The sequence below is a fragment of the Anticarsia gemmatalis genome, chromosome 14, assembly GCF_050436995.1.
Source record: "Anticarsia gemmatalis isolate Benzon Research Colony breed Stoneville strain chromosome 14, ilAntGemm2 primary, whole genome shotgun sequence".
In the NCBI taxonomy this organism is placed as follows: Eukaryota; Metazoa; Arthropoda; class Insecta; order Lepidoptera; family Erebidae; genus Anticarsia; species Anticarsia gemmatalis.
The window spans coordinates 1,699,659-1,723,615 of record NC_134758.1 but is presented as its reverse complement, the minus strand read 5'-3'; the positions used below and the strand labels follow the sequence as shown (position 1 = coordinate 1,723,615).

The 23,957-nt window shown below is 36.1% G+C and overlaps 1 protein-coding gene across 1 annotated transcript; it reads left to right on the top strand.

The window, feature by feature from the left end:
* The first annotated feature begins 174 nt into the window (after nt 1-174).
* Nucleotides 175-22,433, top strand: LOC142978551 (sorting nexin-14-like). The gene is made up of 17 exons (XM_076123038.1): nt 175-303; nt 380-533; nt 3,722-3,832; nt 9,170-9,301; nt 9,679-9,887; nt 10,307-10,460; nt 10,899-11,073; nt 15,721-15,889; nt 16,204-16,297; nt 16,774-16,835; nt 17,124-17,367; nt 17,927-18,111; nt 18,638-18,922; nt 19,386-19,588; nt 19,999-20,163; nt 20,815-20,993; nt 21,530-22,433. The coding sequence occupies exons 1-17, from the start codon at nt 197-199 to the stop codon at nt 21,617-21,619; spliced, it is 2,718 nt and encodes a 905-aa protein (XP_075979153.1). The 5' UTR covers nt 175-196; the 3' UTR covers nt 21,620-22,433.
* The last annotated feature ends 1,524 nt before the right edge of the window (nt 22,434-23,957 follow it).

The following is a 23,957-nucleotide window of genomic DNA, read 5'->3' as shown; positions in this document are numbered from 1 at the left end:
AGATAAACTGATATCGTTACTTGAATTCATTTTTAAGCAAGCAAAACTTTAAACAAGGGACAGTTCATTACACCGGGTGGCGTGTAATAAACGCGAAGAAGATGTGGAAAAAAAAAACATTGGCAACATTATTGCCGTCAAAGCCGTCAAATATGTCAATTGTCAAACCAAACGTCATCTCATTGTTCGCTTAGCCATGAGTGAAAGATGTCAAACGAAGCTTACAGAGAAATTTGATAATAAAAATTATATTATTTACTTTGGAATTATATGCACGGGGCTTGCGGTTTTATATTTTTACAGGTAGCAGTAAAAAAGTGCTACGTATTTGTGTGTTTCGTTCGGTACAATCGCGATAACGCATTTGGAATTCTTTCAGATTTCACTTTGCCACTATAGCATTTAGCTATGTGTTGGGATGTCTGGCTTGTTATTACGGGCTCAATTCGAGTATTTTACACGATTATATATATAAATTAAAGTGCCATTTCGTCGGTGAGACGTACAAAGAAGAAGAAGATGCGCCTGTCAAAGTGAGTTGGCATACTTTCATTGTTTACTGTTTACTTCGTGTAGAAAACTCGTTATTTCGCTATTGAGGTCATTTACGCCTCCTTACTCAACCCCTTTTGCAGTAGATAAGCAAATATTATTGAACTTTGAGCCAGTAAAGTAATCAAGAATTTATTATTTATTATTATTTCATGCAGAAGCTCAAACAAATATTTTAAAAAATCTATCTAGTTATCTAGTTTTCTAACATTTAATCTAATGAGAGGAATAACTGGTTGTACATGTACTTTCTTAACACACCTGGTTATCTGTAAGCAAGTCTTATCTAATACTTGAAAGTTAATATTAATATTATGATATAGATATGTAACAGACATACTGTGGGAAAACGACGTATTATTATGATCGTAATTTAAATAAAACCTATTTATAGCACAATAAGTCAATATTTAAATTACAACTTACTCACAGAATTATTGAGTCATGTGACAAAAAATAAAATTAGCATATTAACTATGACTCATTTTTTAATCTGTTTAACAAAATTGTTTGGGATTCCCTTTTGATTTATATACATACATAATATCACACACTTTTCCCATAGGGTAAATTATAATTATTATGTACCTAATTTATAAATAAGTAAATACTAAAATGCTATGTATTTATTGATTAGATCATACTTAAAACTCACTTGGAAAGTTTGGAACAATGCCCAGTGGAACACTACATTTCAATGGTGGCCAAAACCTAGCTATTTAGCTATACTTATATAAATATTCCCTCCTTCTTTCTACAGTGTTAGGCAGCCACCAGATAAATGGTATCTTTACAAAGTTCCCCTGATATATTCATATTATTATCCATACATCCTATCCATGTAGCTATCTACACATTTAATATACAGATTAGTAGATCACCCCTTTCAAATATTACCTAACATCTAAATATTAATATTATAACATAGTCATTTGTCTTATCAGAGATATACAAATTTAATCATCATCATGATTGTCATATTTAATTCCATCCATAGGACATAAGTCTTCTTCTATTCAAAATCAAATAATTAACAACAAAGGTCTAATACAGACACTTATAAATGTTAAAAATACAGTAAGTAAATTTACTGCCAGTTCAGAAGGTAGTGCCAATGAGAAACCCTGAGCATATATTACTTGCAACATTTTTTTTATAGCAGAATATTTTATTACAATTTTCTACTACAATCTTTGATTATATAAAGAGCTACCACCAGTATATTACCCAACACACATAACACCAGTCATTCCTGTTCATCATCAGTATCATATAAATCCAACATTGTTCTATTATTGGCCATAAGGGTTACTAAATTATAAATAATTATTTATTTACCTTAACAATGAATCAGGATATTTCCTCTACTGTGATAAAGTCACAATTATACCATATTTTTCCTTAATTATTTTATCACAGTTCTCAAATTTTAAATAAATAAATAAAAGCCAGGATTACTGATAAACTTGTTGATAACATTAATAATGGGTTATATGTTACATTGTAGTTTTAATTAGGATATTATTTTAATCTTGAATAGGCTTTTAATATATGTATGTACCATTTTTTTAACTCATTCCTTGTTCATTAATTCCTGTTCTGTTACTAGTCAAGGGTCTCCTACCAATGTTACTGGTTCAAAATTTGCTGTCAAATATAACTAATAAAGGAAGCTCTTGTAAGATACATTTGCCTAGCAGAGCAATACTAGATCAGGATTAAAAAAGACATCTTTTATGTTGTCTATTCAGCTTTAAATATGCACTTATATAAAAATAAATCATGATTTTGTGCCATTAAGTATATTATATTTGCCTTTAAGTGGTGTTCTTTGATCTCTGCCTGCCTCTATGGTACAAAATCGTAATTTTATATATGTAGGTATGAATTTTATGTAAATCTCAAGTTTCCTCATTAGTTAATACTCACCGATAAGTTTCGCAATCTACTGTGATTCATTATTAAATTAATCAAGTCAATTGATTAATTTTATCAATACAAATGTGTTGTGAACAAATTAGCTACTATTTTTGATAAGAAGTGTTTTTATACAACATTAACCCCATTGTTTCCTAAATTCTATCCTGCTCAAATTATAAATGCCCATGTTTGTGAGTATGGTTGTATGTTTGTTACTCTTTTACGATAAAAATATTAGACGAAATCTAATGAAATTTGGTACACTGATAGCTATGGATGGATATTATATAGATGGATACTAGATGGATACTTTTTGCCCTGGGATTCTTTTTACGCGGAATAAGTTGCCGGCAATAGCTTGCATTATGCTTTATGTACTGTCCTTAATCTGGTTTTAAGCAAAATTTTGATTAATTTGTAGTTATTACTTGCTCTAAATTATGTTTACAACTTTCGGCTGAACTCCATATCATGGTATAAATTTTCAAACGGGGAATAATGACGTGTTAGTCGTAATTATTTTGTTCCGCTCTCCCCACTTCCTGAATTTTGTCAATGATCCCGACGGGACCAATCAACATTTGTCTACTTGAAAACGACGTATGAACCGGCCACAAAACGGTCATGGCTAGGCCAAATGCATATTCTAAAGAAGTATTTGTTTATTGCTTCTGTTTATTAGTTCTTAGTGCTAGAGTTATCTTTCTTGTTAAGTAGTTCTTTAACCGGCTAATTCCATTATACCAAATACCCGATACCAGACGATTTAACACCTGTACAGATGTTAGCGACATGTCCCTGTACGATCCTTAAGTTTGTACTGCCAATGTCGCGTGGAAAGTAGTGGAGACAAACATCATTTCGTATCGGTGATTTATGTTGTTGTTTGTCGTATGGTTAGTGGTCAACCTAGTGTCAAAGTTATTCAAGCCGCCCGAGAGGCCTTTGACATGGCTTCACGACTGTTATCTTAGTAGATAACAACCGGGACCGACTTTTTACGTGCTCTCCGAAGCACGTAGACGCCCAGCTCAAATACCACTGTGCGGCCATCCATCTATGGAAAGACCGCGCCAAGGTTTGCTTAACCCACAGATCGTTAACCGACCGGTGAGCGCAACTGGCTATGGGCGCCTCCATTTGTGTTTTTATTTGTTGTTTACGAAGAAGTCAAAGAGATAATTTAATTGTGCGTTGCTAAAGATGATCAAGTAAGACTTGATTTTTAAATGTATGTGTTTATTTCCAGGGTTGCGATACTTGCGGGTCTAAAGACTGCGCGAGACATGACTCCAGTGTGTCGGCGGACCCCTGGGTGGGACTACAGATACACAAACAGTTAGATCAAGCTATAGAAGATGTAAGTACAAAAAATACTTGAACTTAAAATTATTTTAAAACTACTTTAAGACGTAAATAATAATATACTATGCTGTATTTAATGTATGCGGCAATTCTATACTATTACATAGACATTGATCGATCGTTCTCCATTTAAAATTAGTTCCTATTTGCCGGTTAACCCACTATCATTATCTGCAAATAGTAAACTACTTTAGTATAGTTTATTGCAACTGCTGTCTTCGAAATTAGGCTAAATTGTTGCCACCGTTTTACCGGTGGACGTCTGTCCCCTACTGCATGGGCTTATATAATATATGGTTTTTCACTTTTGATGATCGTATTATTGCTAAACAAAGTATAAAAACAATTAAGGCTATTTCTTCCAATTCCATATTTGGGCCCACATTCGGTAGAGGGTTAAGATTAAGTCGGTGAAATGAGATACTGATAGTTTTTGATCAGTGTAATTCCTCACCGACTCGTCAATGTCAGGCTCAAAGTTGTAAAAACAATAAATTGACGGCTCTATTGTTCTTTTGATTAATTACCCAGTTCTTATAACAAAACCAATTAGGCCATAGTCCAATATGATAGACTCGAAGATTCTTGATCTACGGCCGGTAGTATATGCAAGTGCTCATCACGAGGTCTCAGATTCAATTCCCGAGTCGGGCAAGTGTCATATATCATCTATAACCCTACGTAACTTCAACTCAATCGCTTCAGTAGTTAAACCAATAAAGCGTGGCAGATAGACGAACACCTTATCCTCTTATTCATAAACACACTATAAACCTATTTTAGTTAAAAACCTACTAAAATATGTTTTTTCTTTTTCATTTCGCTAAGGAGTGAAAGAAACAAAACTCTTTATAAGCCTTTCATAACTTCTTTATTTCATTTTATAACTTTTCATACTTCATATATTTTTATGAATAAGAGGGTTAGTCTTTACTATATCTGTAAAAATTAACACACTAAAACTTATCATAATAATATACAATTATTGGCAAGATCACATAATTCTCAGTGTAAACAATGGTCAGTGTTCCACAATACATGCTTGGATCACATCATACAACTGAATGACATTTAATGTGGTCTGACGGCTCATTGTGTATGTAATTGACCGGCTGACGTAGTTAATTCAACGAATTTATACGTACTTGCTGTTCGTTAGTTGATATGTTCAGAATTGATAGTTACTGTTTGTATGGATACATTGCATACTATTAAGATATGCACATTGCACGTATCCATAGCTTATTGTAAATGCGTATGTTAATCTGTCAGTCTTTTCTTCATTCCTAAACTACTAAACCGAAATAGTTTGAGATAGAGGAGAACATAATATAGTTTTTGTCTCGTAATTTATGAATGTCCCACGTAGGCTTTCGCCCTGTGAAAATCACTTATTTCCTAGCATAAACCTCATTTTTGCTTATTTAGGAGATTCTTGAAATTGTGCGCGATTTCCTAGATGTCCGCGGACTGGAAATATTAACGCGGTTCTACGGCAATTACCTGATAGAGAATCAAAACGGATTTATTATTTACTAGCTGACCCGCGCAACTTCGCTTGCGTCCTATAAGGGAGAATGGGTGAAATTTATACGGGGTTTTTTAGAAATGTTTTTTAATCAATTTATTTAGCGGGTTTTTTGTTGTTTTGCTTTTTTTTGAAAGTGATAAAACACAATGTTTGTACCTAGTAATATTATCAAAATTCAAATTCAAATTCAAATTCAAAATTATTTATTGCAACAAACATGGTTCAGAGTTCTTATTTATAATACAGTTTCACATATTTGGCCGTTATAGGGACGCTGCCCCCGCCGCCGCGGCCGGCCCGTACCGTGCCGCAATACTAATATCGTGATATCTCCTAAACTATATGTCGAAATAACACACTGTAAACTGCAAAAATAATCTAAATTAAATGCTCGTGATGATGAACTTACTTATTTTGATAAGGATATATGTATTATTGGTTATATCACCAGTTAAACATCACCCAACGAATTAAATGTTTTTTTAATACAGAAAAGTAGTTTTTGTGATTTAAATAAAAAAGCTGGATATATGTCATCGCGGACTTTTTTGTAGAACTAATAAAGACCAATGTTTTTGCTATACATTGTTCTTACTTGTATCCAACGGTATAAGCGGCGCACGCACAAATGCAATCTTCAATTAGATTTTTTTTCTGACTTCTTGGACATAAATCGCTATAACTCAGCTAATATAGTTTCAATGTATTTCAATTATATATAAAAACCTGTCGGAGAAAATACTCTTTCTATTAGTGAAAACCGCATCAAAATCCGTTGCGTAGTTTTAAAGTTTTATGCATACGAAGGGACTACAGACAAAATGGGCGACTTTGTTTTATACTATGTAGTGATATTCAGTACATCACTTTGCAGTATGTACATATAATATACTACCTAATACTAGTTCAATAAACATCAAGATGTTCTTGTAAACAAATACTTCAAACTAAATGAAAATGAAACCATTTTCCGCCGACGTTTAATACGCTGTATTCAGATATCACCTTGAACTAACATTGTTTTTTGTTACGAATGAAACCTGTTCTATCTCATTATTAATAACTGCTTAGCACGTAACTTCTGAACACGAATTTAATAAATAAATCTATGATATTACTGTACCACTCCTCTTCACGGGTTTACTCCTGAAATAAGATAGGAATTTGGTCTTTAGTCCACATTGGGACATTTATCTGTGACCCTTGGTAATTTCAAAACCTCCGAAAATCGAATACGATGCCGTATTTGATTTATAAAACACATTCTCATTGAATAATTTTAAATCGATGGCATTTAGCTAAAACTATTTTAATTGGAACTAATGACTGTAACTTTAGAATATTAGTTACAGTAAAATATGTAAAACCAGTTCTATTTTTGTTCACAATGCATAATGGAGAATGTTACCTAATTTTGATTTTTAGCACTCCATATTGTCGTTTAAAAATAAAAAATACTGGTGAAAGAATTACTTCGATACGTCAATTAGTTTTCGATTTATAAGTAAAACAAGTTGTAACCGCACGACGCTAGCTCTCGGTGACGGTGTGACGTCACTCTACACTTGCTCAGTCTGGCTCACACAGTCCGCTTGCGGTCGCGCGCTCGGTGCGTTGAAATTATTCCTAAATACTTTTAAAAATGTTCAATTCAAATACTAGGAAATCATATGTTGTGTCTAAATGTAATTTAATATTATGTAGGTAAGTACATTAGTAATAATAAATAACTTCATCTTATAATGAAACAATTTCTAACCGGATTGATCGCGAGTTTATTGATTTTACTGTGGCAGGAAAAAAGTAAAATCGATAAGTATGCGATTATTTCGGTTAAAAACTGTTTCATTATAATATGCAGTGATCTTAAATATCTAACATTATTACTTATTACACCTATGTATAATATACTAGAAGCCGCCCAGGACTTCGTCCGCATGAAAACCTTTCCCGCGTAAATCCCGATCCTTCGGGAACTCGAGGATAAAAAGTAGTCTATGTGTTATTCTGGGTCTTCAGCTATATATCAAATTTCATCGTAACCGGTTCAGTCAAATTTGCGTGAAAGAGTAACAAACATCCATACATACTTACATACATACTTACATACATACATACGTACATACATACGTACATACATACGTACATACATACGTACGTACATATATGTATACATACATACATACGACGTACGTACACATATACATACATACGACGTACGTACACACATACGTACATACATACATACATACATACATACATACATACGTACATACATACATACATACATACGACGTACGTACACACATACGTACATACATATGTACATACATACATACATACATGCATACATATGTACGTACATACATACATACATACAATGACATATGTATGTCATTGTATGTATTACTTATGTACTTACGTATGTACATATGTACATTCTCACAAACTTTCACATTTATAATATTAAGTAGGATTTCGGAAGCAACAAAACCTCTATTTGTTTCACAAATAATTCGCAACCATTATTCAATTTATTTCAGTTAGATTATCCGATTGCCCTTTTTAAAATCCTTTATCCATTTTATTAATCGAATAGTATTTACTATTATTATAAGTTATTTTATACATAAGCGGACGAAAACACAACAAAATACTACGCAAGCTATACTAAGACTACCAAAATACTAAGCGGGACGCGGCCCGCGCGGCGCGGCAATGTAGTATGACGTCACAGCCGCTCACGCGGCTGTTAGCGGGACTCGATATTTTTCGAAACTTTGAATGCTTATAAAATCAAAACTATTTGGTATTTTTGACTAAAACAAAAACTAGTTTATATGTATACATACAGGCTATACTGTGTCAAAATTTAAAGCGATTTGGCATACCTAGTAACATTCTCCATTATAAGTATGTTGGAACCAGTTTCACAAATATTTAAATACCTCTATGTTATAACTTAATGATCTACGCATAATCAGTGAAACTGAAAGTTCCATCTAACGTATATTTAAAGCAGAAGAATAAAACGACTTATTTATTAATTCAAATTACGTAAATTACTACAACAAGGATTTTTGTATGATATCAATTTCGCGTGGAAATACAATATGAATAAGTTTCTTCATATTGGGAAAAACATTTAAACAACAGGATTATTATTTTATTTCGGGCCTTGACAGCGTAAATGTTATTATCTACTCTGCAAATTGTGTGTAAATTGACATCAGGTTTTTATATCCTGTTTGAAATATTATCTTAAAACCGTGCTTTCAAGTAGATGCCAGCCTATAAATATGGACCTCGGCAACAGTCACACGGCAATATTAATTTTAAGCTAATAAATAATTCTTTAGACTAACCCCGTACTTAAATAGCATGCGAGAGCTGTGGTTAGCTAGCTCCTAAAATATTTTAAAATTAGCACAGATCTGCCTAGCTGCTGTCTATCTAATAATAAATTAAGTAAACCATATCTGGAACCATATTATAAATTCGACTGCGTTGCGTCGCGAGCGGTCGCGAATTCGATTCCCACACGGAAGAATTATTTGTGCGATCCACAAATATGTAGTTACTTTGGACCTTTTTTAAGAAAAGAAAAATAAGTAATAATTATATCGATGTGCTTTTAAAAATTACTCGTTTTATATCAGATGTATTTATATGTCAATAAAGCAAAAAAGTTTGTTGGGCGTGTAGCTCTTCGTAGCACGAATCAGTAACTCACATCCATCCAATCGTTCTCATTTATAATATTGGCATAATATATAAAACAAGTATGTTATATTGTTTCAGTTCTACAACACGATACTGGATCAGTTCATAAACTCGTGGTACAGCAAGATCACGTTGCAGCCGTTCTTCGTGGACGAGTTGAGACATCAGCTCCGATATGCCTCCGCTAGTTTATTGAATAGAGCTGTTAAGGTAAATAACTTTTGCAATTTATTTAATTTTAACTAAATCAGACTGATATACTCTTTAGAAACCGTGCACCGTTTTCGACTTTAAGTAACTTTAACTGAAACTCTGGTTAGCATCGTAAAATTCACAATATCCATCAACTATGGTTGACAACTAGCTGTCAACAAGGAACTAATATAGTTAAAAGGAAACATTTGGATTCTGATCCATTTTCGTTGCCGTAGGGGATTTCATGCAAATAATTAATTGCTGAACAACTTAAGGTGTTCAGCAATTAATTATTACACAAATCATGTGAGCAGTCACCTTAACAGTGTTTCTGTTGATATTAATTATATACTATTCAACATGCACTACATTAGTTATTTTCCCCGTTGTAGATAAATTACTCCCGTTTCCTCACTCACCGTATAATCCCGTGCGCGTTGCGCCACTACTCGTCGTGCGCCGCGCTGTCGTCCGACAAGTTGGACAGCAAGCTGGCGCTGCACCCCGCCGCCGCCAACCGCAGCGCCGAGCTGCACTACCTGCGGGCCATCACCAATGCCATCATGCCGTACCTGCTCAATAACAATGATTTGAATAACTCGTAAGTTAATATCACTATACAATGTCGTACATAAAATCACACCTTTTTATTAAAGAAAGCCATAAGCATGTATAACATATTTTACAAAGTCGCATATCACATCTTCTTGTTTGTTTCTGATAATTTCGAAACTAACATATTGTATTATCGCAATAATTCATAGGTTGGTTGATGTGTTACATCCTAGTAGACAGTTATTAAGCTTTCCTAAAGATACTACATCAATCGTTAACAATGCGATAAATGTGAAATAGCAAAAATGATGACTGATTAAATGTTATTTTAAAAACTTATAACATGCTCTCCGAAGCACGAAGGCTCTCAGCTGTAGTGCTACTTAGCGGCCATCTTTGGAATACTACTGAAGTGTTTTTATTATCCTAAAATTGTCGTCTCTCAAAGGTTCTTTTGTTTTGCAGCGTATTCCAAGTACTAATAAGAGAGATATTCGCGGGCTGGGTACTGCTGTCTCTGACGGACGTGCTCGCAGACCCGTACATACTGAACACGCTGTGTATCCTCGCCACGGGAGATGAGACCATGGCGCAACTGCCTACCACGCCTAATTATAAGGTAACAATACATTTAATACTAAGAAAATCTAAAAAATAAACACTTAGTGGTACTCGCATAATTTGTGCGAAGTTTGCTAATTTCAATGAAACAGCCTGTTAGTGGTCAGTTATCCGTTAACAAGTAATATAATTGCCTTATTTCGTCACATTACTTGACTGACAGGTAACGTATATGTACGTGTACGTTTGAACACGAGCCTTATACGAGCGTAAACGCCTTGCAAAAATTGCCATTTTGGGGGCCCGGTTGCATTGAAAACTACTACGGTAAAACAAACAAAACCACAATCCATATCAATCAAATTTATTATTATCAAATCAAAATTATCAAAATCTTTCTGATTAAGCACAATAAAAGTACGAGTAACCTAATTTTAACACCTTTTTAATGTCAAAACAACATAATAACTCAATCCTAATTTGTCTTCTCTTTCAGGTAGAATTTCTAGAAACGTTCGTCCGTCAAACGGAGTCGGTGTATCAGAAGCGATCCAAACTGTTGCGCGTGGAGTTGGACCAGGTGATCGCTGAACAGGACTACTTCTACAGCTTCATGCAGTACATGAAGACGACCAGCCATATACATCTGTTGCAGTTCTATAATGATATTAGTGAGTACAGTTTTGTAATAAGTTACTACTCTTTTATTCGGAAGTAATATTAAGAACAAATTCTTTGTACATTTTTAGAAAAAAATCTTTACTTATTTAGCTATCTGTCGACAGAAAATGCGACATTGCCAATCTAGCAAAGTTACTCTCGAATTATTTTTTAAACCAGTTAGAAAGATGCGACGCAGTGGTTAAAATGATGAGTTTGCTACTGCCATTGCCCTAAGTGAGGTTGTAGATTAATTTTTAATATGAAGTTGTATTTTTTTTACTTTGTGCTCGTCGATTAAATACCATCATTGTCACGTAAGATTAATTCTGGCATGCTATAGTCATATCTATGAAAATAAAAATACACCAAGGCCAACCACGCAACGCGCACACAATTCATGTACGTAACTAATGCGTTGAGGGCGCCGCTAGTGCGTGCACGTACTTACATTTATTTATTTATTTATTTATTTATTTTCTCACAGCTTACAACTACCATTACAGGTATACCACCCAATGCGGTAGTTATGCCACAGATACACAATTATTTATAATACTTAGTCTATGTATTAATTTACAATAATAATATTAATTATAAAACTAACCTTAACATTAAACGTTATAACATATGATAAACATAGAAACCCTTGTGAATTCACTCAGAGTACAGCAAAATACATCCAGTTTATCTGCTATCAGATTGAGAGTGCGGAGCGCACGCGTCAGTGGCGCCTCCTGTAACAGTTTGGTCCTCCCTCGAGGAACTGCTAACAGAGGCGGTTTCCTTCGTTTCCAAATATACCTATCCGGAACACTAAAGTGCACATGTTTAAGTATATCTGCATTGTGCTCTTTTCCTCTAATAATTTTAAATAAATACCAAACTAAAGCAAAATCCCTCCTAACTCGCAACTGGTTATATCCTACCATACCTAGTATGAACAAAGTTGGATACATAAGGGGATAAAATGGGTACACTCCATAAAGCCGCAAATATATATACCTAATAAATTTATTTTGCACCCGCTCCAACATGAGATTATATTTAATTTCATGTGGAGCCCAGATTACTGCGTTAAATTCTAATTGACTCCTAACTAGTGCATTATATAATGCTATGATAGCTCCAATGTTTGTAAAATTTTGAACTGTGCGTAAAACAAAACCTAGATTTCTGAATGCTTTTTGACATATACTGGCTATGTGATCCCTAAACTTTAAATCAGATGTGAGGCAGATTCCTAAATCTTTAACCTCCGATGTTCTAGACACAGGTATCTTGTCGATCTCATAGGTGTAGTGGATGGGAGAGTGTGAACGAGTAAAACTAATAGTCACACATTTTGAGATGTTAAATTCTAAACGGTTTTCTTTACTCCAATTCACTACTCTGTCTATGTCCCTCTGTAATCTTATGCAGTCGTCTCTATTCCTTATATCAAGTGATAATTTTAGATCATCAGCGAAAAGTAGGCATCTCGCATCTTTAACGACTTCTGGTAAGTCATTTATCATCAATATAAATTGCAACGGACCCAAATTGCTGCCCTGACTCACCCCAGACCACGTAAAATATGAGTCAGATCTAAAGCCCATGTATTCCACATACTGTCTCCTATCTCTCATATAGCTGACAAAAAACTGGAGTAAATATGACGTGAAACCGACTTCAGCTAGTTTTTTAAGCAAGATGTCATTATCCACTAAATCAAAAGCTTTTTTGTAATCAAAATAAGCGGAGTCAATTTGTGCGCCACTATCTACTGTTGGCACTATATGAGCCATGTGGCTAAGAAGATTACTAGTCGTACTTTTCGCTGGACGAAATCCATGCTGAGCGTCAGACAATTGTGTACTTACCTGTTGTAAAATAACTTTATGTATCGCTGATTCCAAAACCTTGGCAGGGGTTGACAGCACAGCGACCGGTCTATAACCCTCTACACTTGCTTTTGAACCCCCTTTGGGTACTGGAACAACTCTAGAGGTTTTCCACCTTTCAGGAAACACAGCTCTTTTAAGACACAAGTTATAAATGTGCAATAAGGGCGCAGCAAGCACTTCCCTACAATCTCTAAATACAAACGGCGGTATACCATCTGGTCCAGCTGACGTTTTTGGTTTAAGATGTTGGAGTGCCCGCAATACGTCATCGCTATCTAACTGTTCTAAATGAACACGCGCTGCCCCATTATTCCCACCCGCTGCTGCTATTGCTGCCTCTACGTTTAGCTCAGCTCGTTGTGTACTGTACACCGAATGGAAATAATCTGCAAATTCCTTTGCACACCTATCAAGAGCGAGTAATTCGCCGTCTTTTAAAATTTTTTGCGAACCCCTATTCGTTTTTCTAGAATTAATAAAATTCCAAAAAGATTTCGGCTCTTTCTGCATTTGTTCCTGTATTCGATCCTCATATTGTTTCCGGGCCGATACAATCATTGCTTTAACCCTAGACCTACACTGTGCGAATGCGTCATAATCTACTTTCATTTTACTAGATTTGTATTTCTTATGTAAAAGTGCTTTTAGTCGTATGTCGCGAATTATTTCCAAAGTGTACCACTCAGGGTAAACGTACCCAGAGTTTACACTACTTCGCTTTTTTCTTGGAACACAGTAATCTATTACAGAATTAATACACTCATAAAAATAATCTACACTGTTATTTAAATCTAATTCTAAAATTGGAGTCCAGTCTATGTCTGCTATCTTTGAGTAAAGTAATTGAAAATTAGCTTTAAAAAAGTTCCAACCTTCCGCTCGGTGCCCACCTGCGTCTAGCGCGTCGTCGATGGTCGCGGGAGGCACGGCGCGCGCGGGAGGCGCGGGAGCGAGCGCGACGCGCGCCTGCCGCACCGCCACCACGAGCGGCGGGTGATACGCGTCCACCGGTACAAGCGGCGCCCGCGCCGCGCGCACACACACACTCTCACTCTCCGCAAAATTACTTAGCACTACATTCAATTGTCTGTTATTGCAGTTACCTATACTGTTACTCTGAGTGAATCCACAGTATGCACGAAAATATTCAAAATAATTAGTTACATTCGAACCACTAGAAAACAAATTTAAATCACCTATCACTACTATATTGCTATATCTATCACAAAACTGTTCAATTATCCTAAACAATAATAAATAATCATTCTCACTACTATTTGGCGGAATATACACGACGCATAACAAAAATAAATATCTATTTCTCTTATAAACGGTAGCACTGACTAGTTCGAACACCTGATCGTCGATGTTTACGTCACACGGTGATACGCGGTGCAACTGCAATCGCGGTGTGGCCACGAGAAACGCTCCTCCCTGTTTCCGCCCGTCCGCTCGGTCGCAACGCAATATGGTGTATCCCGGTGGAATTATTTCTGCATCATATATTGATTTGTGGCATCCTGTTTCGGTTATTGCGAACAAATCAGCACTTGCAATTGATATGGCCACATAAAACTCCTCTAGTTTTGTACGAAGTCCTCTTACGTTTTGATAATAAATTTCAGTGCACTTAATTTCGGTTGGGTAATTTACTTGGCAGTCTACGAAACCACACCCACTCGCAGAACTCGATATTTAACGGCCAGTTTTCTGACTGACTCAATTGCTCATATTTACTTTCTGGAACTCCTATTATAAATGACGCGTAATCTCTTTCTGTTCTATGTTTTATTCTTTCTACTGTTATATTGCACTCCTCCTTGTATAAACTTCTGACATATTTTTCTAAATCTTCCTCTGTGGTTTCTTTCTGCAGTCTCCATACATGTAGATATTTCTTTCTTTCAGTTCCCCTTATCTCCATCTTGTCTGTGCAGCCCCCTTTTTTGACTTCACTATTTTGATATTTACTTTTTCTTCTCTTTACTACTGACCAGTTTCCTTCTTTATCGTTCTTTTCCAACTCAATTTCATTAACCTGTACATTCTTTTGGGTATCTTGTTGGGAAGCTCTTTCTTGAGTTTTTTGCTCGCTCGCCATAATTTGAACAGATTTCGTGGCCTCACTATTTTTTGAATTAACCGTCGTTTTGTTTACAAGTGTTGGCTTCTGTTTAACTTTGCTTGCAAATGTAAAAGATGAGTTCTGAATTTGTTGCCCTGTTTCCATATGTTCCTTTTCTGCATCACGAACACGAATACGTTCTTCCAATTGCTCGTTCTTCTCTATTAGTTGTTTAATTGTCTTTTCTAATAACTCCATCTTATTATAAGCCTTCTCTTGTTGCACACTCATTGTCTTCCGTAATTCTCGCAATTCTGTTTCCGTATTAGCCAACCTGTCTTTCAGCAGCCCATACTCCTTCGTTTGCTCATCCAGACGAATTCTCATTTCAACTCTAAACTCCTGTATTTCCTCCAGTAATAACTTATTGTCATTGTCCACTAAACACAATTCACTTGTATTTCTCCGACTCCCACGCATCGTGTTAATGCCACTAATTGGTGTTAAAGTTTTATCCATAGTTTAAACGTTCTCTCAAACACAGTATTACTATTAATATTATTTAATTTAATAAAATTATAATTCCGCGACGCGCACGACACGTCCGTGCGATCGCCCGGCCGACACGTGAATAAGTACATAAGTACGGTATCACACACAATAGGTGAAAACACGTGCTTTAGTTACATATTTTTTTGTCCTTACAGAGTTATTCCAAACAAAAATCCTAAACCCGGAGCTAAACAGCGCGGAGGAGGCCAACTTAGAGAAGGAGGTCCGAGCCCTCTACTCTCTGTACGTGTCGCGACTGTCGCAGCACGATGCTCTCGCCTCCGATCTGAAGGAGCTCATGGAGAATGCTACTACTATTAAGAAGTAAGTATTATAGTTGGTAGTCATAAAGACAAGATGCTTGTAAAACGTGTCAAAAATATGAATAAGAAGTTTTAGGCCTTGTTGTCGAGGTACTAAGTTATTTGTTGCATTTTTTCGCTGTTAAATTATTCTGTCACGTTTCACGGTTATATTTTGAACTGTCTTCTAAGACGATACTTCAGGCTATATGAATTGTACGTAATATACGTGTACAGTTACGCGTTCGTACGGATCTCTACAAACCTTTCTTAAAATAGTGATTGCAGTTGATTTTTATATGATTTGTAAAGTATAATTCTATTCTTTGTTTACAGATTACAGACGAGTCGAGCGTTGTATCAAGCCGCGAGACAATCACATGCGTTGTTAGAAAAAGTTATGCTGCCAAAATTTTTACATAGTGAAGAGGTAAATTATTATTTATACTTTTAGCCGATATACTGATGCTTGCAAAACGATGAACTGCCTCTGTGGCGCGGTCGGTAGTATATGCAGCTGCCGTGCGAGAGGTCTCGGGTTCGAATCCTGGGTCGGGCCAAAAAGTCTTTTCTGAGATTTTCTGTTAAGAATTTCTTAGAGATTGCCCGGAGTTGGGAAGTTGAGGTCGAAGACCTCCGTGCCTCGGAGAGCACGTAAAGCCGTCGGTCCTGCGCCTGACCTCTCACTGGTCGTGTCGGTTATCCGTCCCACCAAACTATGAGAGTGATGGAATAGAGAGTGTACCTGTGTATTGTGCACACACTTGGATACTATGAACAAAGTCCTGCACAGATGGCCAGGTTCAATGAAACTGACCGCCGTAGCCGTATATCGGCTAGGAGGACATTATTATGATTAATATGCAGTATATTGAGTTTGTACAAAATACTTTAATTTTGTTGCAGTTTTATAAGTTACTAATCGGAAGTCGGATACCTACAGGATATCAGAAACAAATGGTCAAAAAGTAAGTTAACCTCTGCTATTATTGATTTATTTTCATTCATTATAATTCTTGCGTTGAATAGCATAAGTCAAGCAAAACCTTAATCACTAGGCATGTATTTTATAATATAACCTTAAACAAAAAAAAAGTTACATCCCAAAAAAAAAAATCAATTTGGTAATTGAAAAATCTGCTAGCTGGGTATAGTAGTACATAATCGACATAAGAAACTTCTTCTCCTAGTAATTAGTAAAAACCTACCAAAACTGACTTAAACAAAAATAACTTATAAGGACTTTTCATTCCCAGACCCCACGAACGCCTACTGAACACAGCAATGAAGCTCGGCTACCGTTTAAAAGGCGCTCTACGTTCACAAACGGTCGACGGTCAGGTGCTGGACTGTTTCACCAACTGTGAGGAGTCTGAGGGAGACGGAGTGGACAATATAGATATATTGAAGTATTTAGATAGCTTGGCGGTTGAAGAGTCGCTGAAGGGACACGACCTGACTAGCTATAAGGTCGTGCTGACTAATGTTGAGACTAAAGTGGTGAGTTGTATTTTAAAGATTTTGTAATGTGTGTTCGTGGATGGATAATTTAGTATGACATTGATTAATTGACTCTATATTGCGTTGTATTATAATTAAACAATTATTAAACTTGAAGAAGACGATTTTTGATGGTAAGAAAGATAGTTTAATTAGATAACAACATTTTCTGGATCGGTAATCGACACTTTGATTAAAATTAAATATATTTTAAAAGTTATGAAAAACATAATGGGGGAAAAAGTCTTTGAATACTTCGTCAGCCGGATTCGATAGGAGCTTTTATGAATGAGCCAGATTTTCTGTCTTTACGTCAAATAGGTTTTAAGTTATAAGGGGTAAAAGTCGTTTTAAAGTTAAAGTTAACTTGCTTGTAATCACACATGGTATAGTATGTCAGTTTTTTGTATTATTAAAGCTTAGTTAGACACGTTATGCGCGCTCCTAGATGGAATGCCCGGTCTTAAATTTCACTCCAATAGCTCTTATGGATATTTGGCGATAACTTAAAAACACATATACTTTGTCCAAAATTTACGCTAGTACTAATATCCATCAGCAAGCCCCCCCACGTCGCGGCACGGTGCGCGTGTTCACGCTGGCCGTGCACCGCGCCGCGCCGGGCGCCGGGGCCCAGCTGTGGAGCGTGGAGCGCAGCGAGCACGACTTCCACCTGCTGCGGAGCAAGCTGCACGAGTTCCACGGAGACAGGCTGCTGCTGGACCTGCCGCTACCCTCCAGGAGGTACGAATAAAACCAGATGAAAAATATGTTTCTCATTTGAATAGGCCCCTACAATAACCTTTAAAATGGATCATCTGTCTCCATTGATTCCGATCTAAATTCCACTTTTTCTTAGAATTTGGATGAGAAATTTACTTCTTTTCTACTCCGTGAAATAATCGTGTTACCCTTTCTACTTCGCTATAAGTACGTAGACAAATTCTTTATGTGCTTTTCGCCTTTGTATTGACATTAATCATGCTACTTTAACTAAACTATCTGGATTAAATTAATCACCCTAAAGCATAACACACAAATATAATCACGACAAAGAAGTTTATCGTCGCACATCGTACATTATACTCAAGTACACTTTACCGCCACTTTACTAGGCAGCAGACCGACATAACCAGTCGTCGTGATATCTAACCGAGATCACTTACTGGCTAAGTCCATCCCTTTTCATACAATTTTATTACATTTTCATAAACAAATTGTTTTTTACATTTTCGGTGACAAATTTACACATTTCTTTTTATATTTTCAGAGACAACAGTCCTCTAGAAACACTACGCTACAAATACGAAGACTTTCTACAACGATTGCTACAAAAGAGCCTTTTACAAACTAGTGAATTACTTCGAATATTTCTAACTGAAGATGGAGACTTTTCTATAGTAGTTCAAGCGTCTACATTGAATGCTAATAGTACGGATTTGACTAATATTTATCAATCGGTTACTCATAAATTAAGGAAGGAAAAGGGACAACATTTGGAGAGCTTTTTGAGGAATTTGTTGGTGTCATCTGATATTGAGCGGTATCAAGCGCTGTAAGTATAGCTTAGCTTGTTTAAATTAAGTTTGACTAGAATAATGTTTATGCCAGTTACGTACGCATATAACGTGTACTTAACATATACGTGCACGTATCTTGATAGAGACGTAGAGTGGGCTATAATCTAATTTTCTTTTGAGAAGTCATAAATTTTTTTGGTGGTTTGTACTTTTTGATAACATATTTGTCAACAGCCATGGATATATCAAATCGAAAATGTTTCTAATCGTTTTGTACAGTAAACACTAGGACCTTACTTTTAAAATAACGTAGCACTCGTGCACAAATAAATGTTCAATCTTTCTTTAAGAGCGTATACTTTGTTACTTAAAATATTTCTATTGTGTAGACGAGTTAAGTCGGCAATTCCCTCTATCAGTACCATTTTTTTCAATATTTTTTTTTGAGATATATCTCTCGACCTAAATACCAATATTAAGCTAGTATTATATCTCCAGCAAGCACGTGCCGGGGCGCGACGTGGAAGAAGCACTGGAGGTGAGCGAGGACGTGAGCGAGCCCGCGCCCCGCCCGCGCCGCGCCAGGAACATCCACACCTCGCTGTTCAGGAACAACTTCGACGTGCAGCCTGTTATATGTGCCACCGATACGCACTATCAGAACAGTATCAACGGGTTCACGCACTGCTTTATGTATTTGTGTGAGTATTTACTAATAATTATTTGGACGTAACAATATTTCTTGTAATTTAAAAAGCCTGAAATGACGATGACCTAATTTCCTATTGATAAAATAGTTGTCACAACTTGTATTTATTTTAGACAGTTCACATCATGCGAATAATCTTGTATCGTTTTATTTCATCATTGACCATTTTTTTATCCTCTTCATTAAAAAAAATCCAATAGCTGCGTACTGACTGACCGAGCAGCCTCGCAAGACAATATCTAGGTCTCTTTTCTTTCAAATTTAAATGAGCAGGACCGAGGTATTGCCTCGCGAGGTTGCTTGGTCAGTCAGTACGTGGCTAATAAAAACGATATTAAAATTACTGTTTCCTTATAAAAGATATAAACATTTAATGTTATTAATATTTGTTATATGTTTTAGTAATAAAAGTGTTCCGAGTGCGCGGCGTGATAGTGGGCGTGTTGGGCAGCGTGCTGGGCGTGGCTCGCCAGCTGCTGGACGACACGTTCGACAAACTGCTCAACAACACGCTCAGGAACCTGCTGTCCGAGAGGAGACTCGCGCATCTCATTAGATTAGGACATGGTAAGCACGATTTACTGTTTGTTTGGCTTATGGGTTAGATATTTCAGTTTTGTTCTTATATTTGATTCAATAAGTGTAAGTGCTTGTTCACGTTGGAACGCGCGGGCGCGGAGACGTGGCGAATTGTGTTTACGTTGGCCGCCAGGCGTTTGTTTCTAGCGACAAGCTCAAACTGGCTCAAACTGGTTGAACTTACTTGACGTCGCGAGTGAATCGCGCCCGCCATCGCTAGTTCGACGTGAACACACACGAACATCTTCACGCGTTTGATATAGCCGCGAGCGCGCCGACACCGCTAGCTTGCCCGCTACTTAGACCGCGCGAACGGTTTGTACGTGAATACTTGGGAACTACGCCATATTATTATGTCTGATATTTCGTGACTGCGTCCGCCACCGCGCCCGTGAGTCAACGTGAATGAGCACTAAAGTTTCATCAGAGCTATCGGAAAATTTTTTCAGTTATTTGTTGTATTTTTGACTCGTATCTGTTTACTACAAAATATACAATAAATTAGCTAATCATTTGTGAAAACAAAGATATCAAATAATTTTATCTGTTTACCAAACTACTAAGACTCTTAAAATAAAGATCTTATAACGGCTGATATGTAAAAAGTATACCTTTATAATAATAACTTTGTTCACCCAGGTGTACTATTCAACAAGAAGGCGACTCCCCGCGCCGACCCCGCGGTGGTGAGGTCCCAGGCGCTCCGCCAGCTGCTGCAGAGCATCCCGGCGCTGGCCACGGCGGCGGCGGGCGCGGGGCTGCCGCGCGCTGTGTGTACTGCGTTTGAGATTGTGCAGAGTCCGCACTTGAATAAACAGGTATATATACTTACTATTGTTACAAGGCGAAAGTGTGTCTTGGCTTTAATAGTTGAGAGAATTTAGATGAAATTTGGCAGGCTACTACTTCTTGTGATGCTCATTGAATGTGTTTCGTTCTATGTTTTTCACTTTTTAACGAGAATTTGCTAGTAGATGTTTTGTCAGTAAGATACTAATTATACTTGTGAACGAGCTATTCTCTGAAGCGCTAAAATATGAAAAACATAGAACGAAACACATTCAATGAGCTTCAAATCGCCATTTAGCAAGAACTCCATTACTATGGGGTTATTGCTTAATGGCGATTACTATACAGTTATTGCTAAATGGCGAATTATATGAAAAGTAAATAAATCATAAAATGAAGGAGACAATCATAAAGACAACACACCAACAACATAATTAAAATCATCAGTCATCATCGTAAAGTCATCATCGTAAAATCGACTAAAGACTTTTACATTCTAATTTATTAATTAATCTCTCTATTAATGCTCTCATTAGAATCATTAGTAATTTGTTTTTTCTTTCAGTTGGTGTACAATCTACTGGACTTATGTGTTATGGAGCTGTTCCCGGAGTTGGGTGACATGGCCAGCTCGTCGAACATACCAAATAGTTGAGGACGACGCCTATAAGCCACGGAGAAATGTTATTTATTTTATATTTAAAACTACAGCTACGCATTTTTATTAATTGTAAATTGCAAAGCGCACGGTTGTCTTGTTTCTTTCATGTTTGTGTGTGAGGTACTTTTAAATAAATGAAAGAAAAAGTTATATTCCCAGTTGTCTCCTCTAACACTGTCCCGGGTGACAACTGGGAATAAATGTAGGAAGAAAATTCCCAGTTGTCACTCCGGGGTGACAGCGCAGGGGGGACAACTGGGAAAATAAAAAATATTGTAGCATTTTCACAGCGGCGCGGTTTCAATATACGTATGAAAATGTATACGTACGGATACGTATACGAAAATATACCTAGTATCAAAACTATCGCATTGATAAAAGTATTACAATAAAATAGCTGTCTATTACATAAATATATACAAGATGTAGAAGAAAATCCACACTTAGTAATGGATAGGGAATGCAATCCCGACTCGAGATCGTCAACTCGAGATCCCTCGCGATCAGAAATATCAATCCCGCGGGATCCCGAGATTTTCGGGATCCCGTCTAGTTAGTAAAAATAATACAATTCGAACGGCTTGTTTAATGTAATATGCGTGTGATAGTGTGGTGAATGCAATAAATTATTATTTGAAAGAAAAAAAAAGCCTTTATTTTTGAATATTACTAACAACGTAACATAATTAACAGGTGTAATAACATGAACATAATCAAAAAAGTAGGTGTAGCTCCAGGAGATCAAAATAAAAAGTAATCACATGGCCTTTTGAAAGTAGCCTCTTAAAATACAAAGTGTATCAATAGTACGAGCTTCTAATCGGCATCTTAAGTCTATTGCAATGTAGCCAGCTGCTGAAAATGCCCTCTCCGACAATCCCGAACGGGATCTCGTCATATTATGCTTCGGGATTGATCCCGAAAAAATACACGGGATCTCGCGAGATCGGGATCCCGCGAGATCGGGATTGCATTCACTAGTAATGGATTGATATAACAGGCAATATCAACAAAAATAACGTAAAACCCTATCCCTATTACCTATCCCTTACTGTCAATAGGTTAATGTCTTTTTAGGAATTATTTCCTACAAAGTGCTCAGTTATTTATAAATGCAGAATAAAAAACCATCAATATTTTAAAAGTACCTTACATACAAGATTTGTATGTGATTGTAAATAATTGTATTGTATAATAACGAATCTATTTTTGTAATATTAGTTATTGAAGCAATATTCGTTCACTTTGACCCAACGAGGTTGTAACAATCGAAGACCACAAAGTATTTTTAAATGTTTTCAGTGTAGAAACGAAACACCAGAAATAAATTATTTTGATACACCGAAGTTGATTTATTTGTGCCTTTTTGTTGCTACTAACGCCATCTACAAGAACGAATATAGAAGTTCATCTTGAAGCAAATAATGATAAAACTATATAACTATTGTAATAATAATGTATGCACTGTATCTAATGCTGTGTGAATTACGTGTATGCTCATAAAGGTAGGCTAACTCGCTGGCTTTATTCGAAGATGAGTAAAAATCAATGTACGTATAGAACTGACAGCCCAATATTGTAAAGTTTCACTCGGTCAAGCCAACCCTCATTAAATTTGGCCTAAATTAAATGATTACCTAGATTATTATTTTCATGACGACAAAATACAACATTATCCTAGTTCATTATGGGCATATAGGCAACAACTGTAGTGTGTAACGGAACTCGGAAGAATGTGTAAAATCACTTCATGCGGACGAAGCTGCAGGTAGAAGTGAGTATGTATTGAATTCATCAGTATTCCACCTAAAAAGGAAACCTATTAAAATAATGCAACACGAAAGGCAAAGCATGCAATGCATTATTTAATTTAATTAAACACGCTATTCATTTCTGAACGCTGGATTTTGTTATTCAGTTTCTGAACGAATCACAAGAATTCAAATGTTGCCAATGTTTAAATTTTCCTCTTTCGAGAGGTACAAAACAAACTCTACTTTAAGTCAACTTATAACTTGTAAATTAATTTCAAAGATCATTGATTCACTGATAATAATAAATTGTATAAAGTTCATCATAAACATCAAATTTTTCTAATGATTATAAAGACAAACATAATAATCAATATTCAATCAATAGTAATCACGTAAATATCATAAAATCACAATAAGGCAAAGATTTGTATAATCTTGTTTGTGAAATTGTATTTTTAAAATATAATTGTATTATTCTTGTCTTGGTTCGTGTAAGTGTGAATTTTTATTTTACAATTTCCATATTATTTCACAGTATGGTAATTCCGAATGTAGCCAGGCAACACTTCTCAGTAATG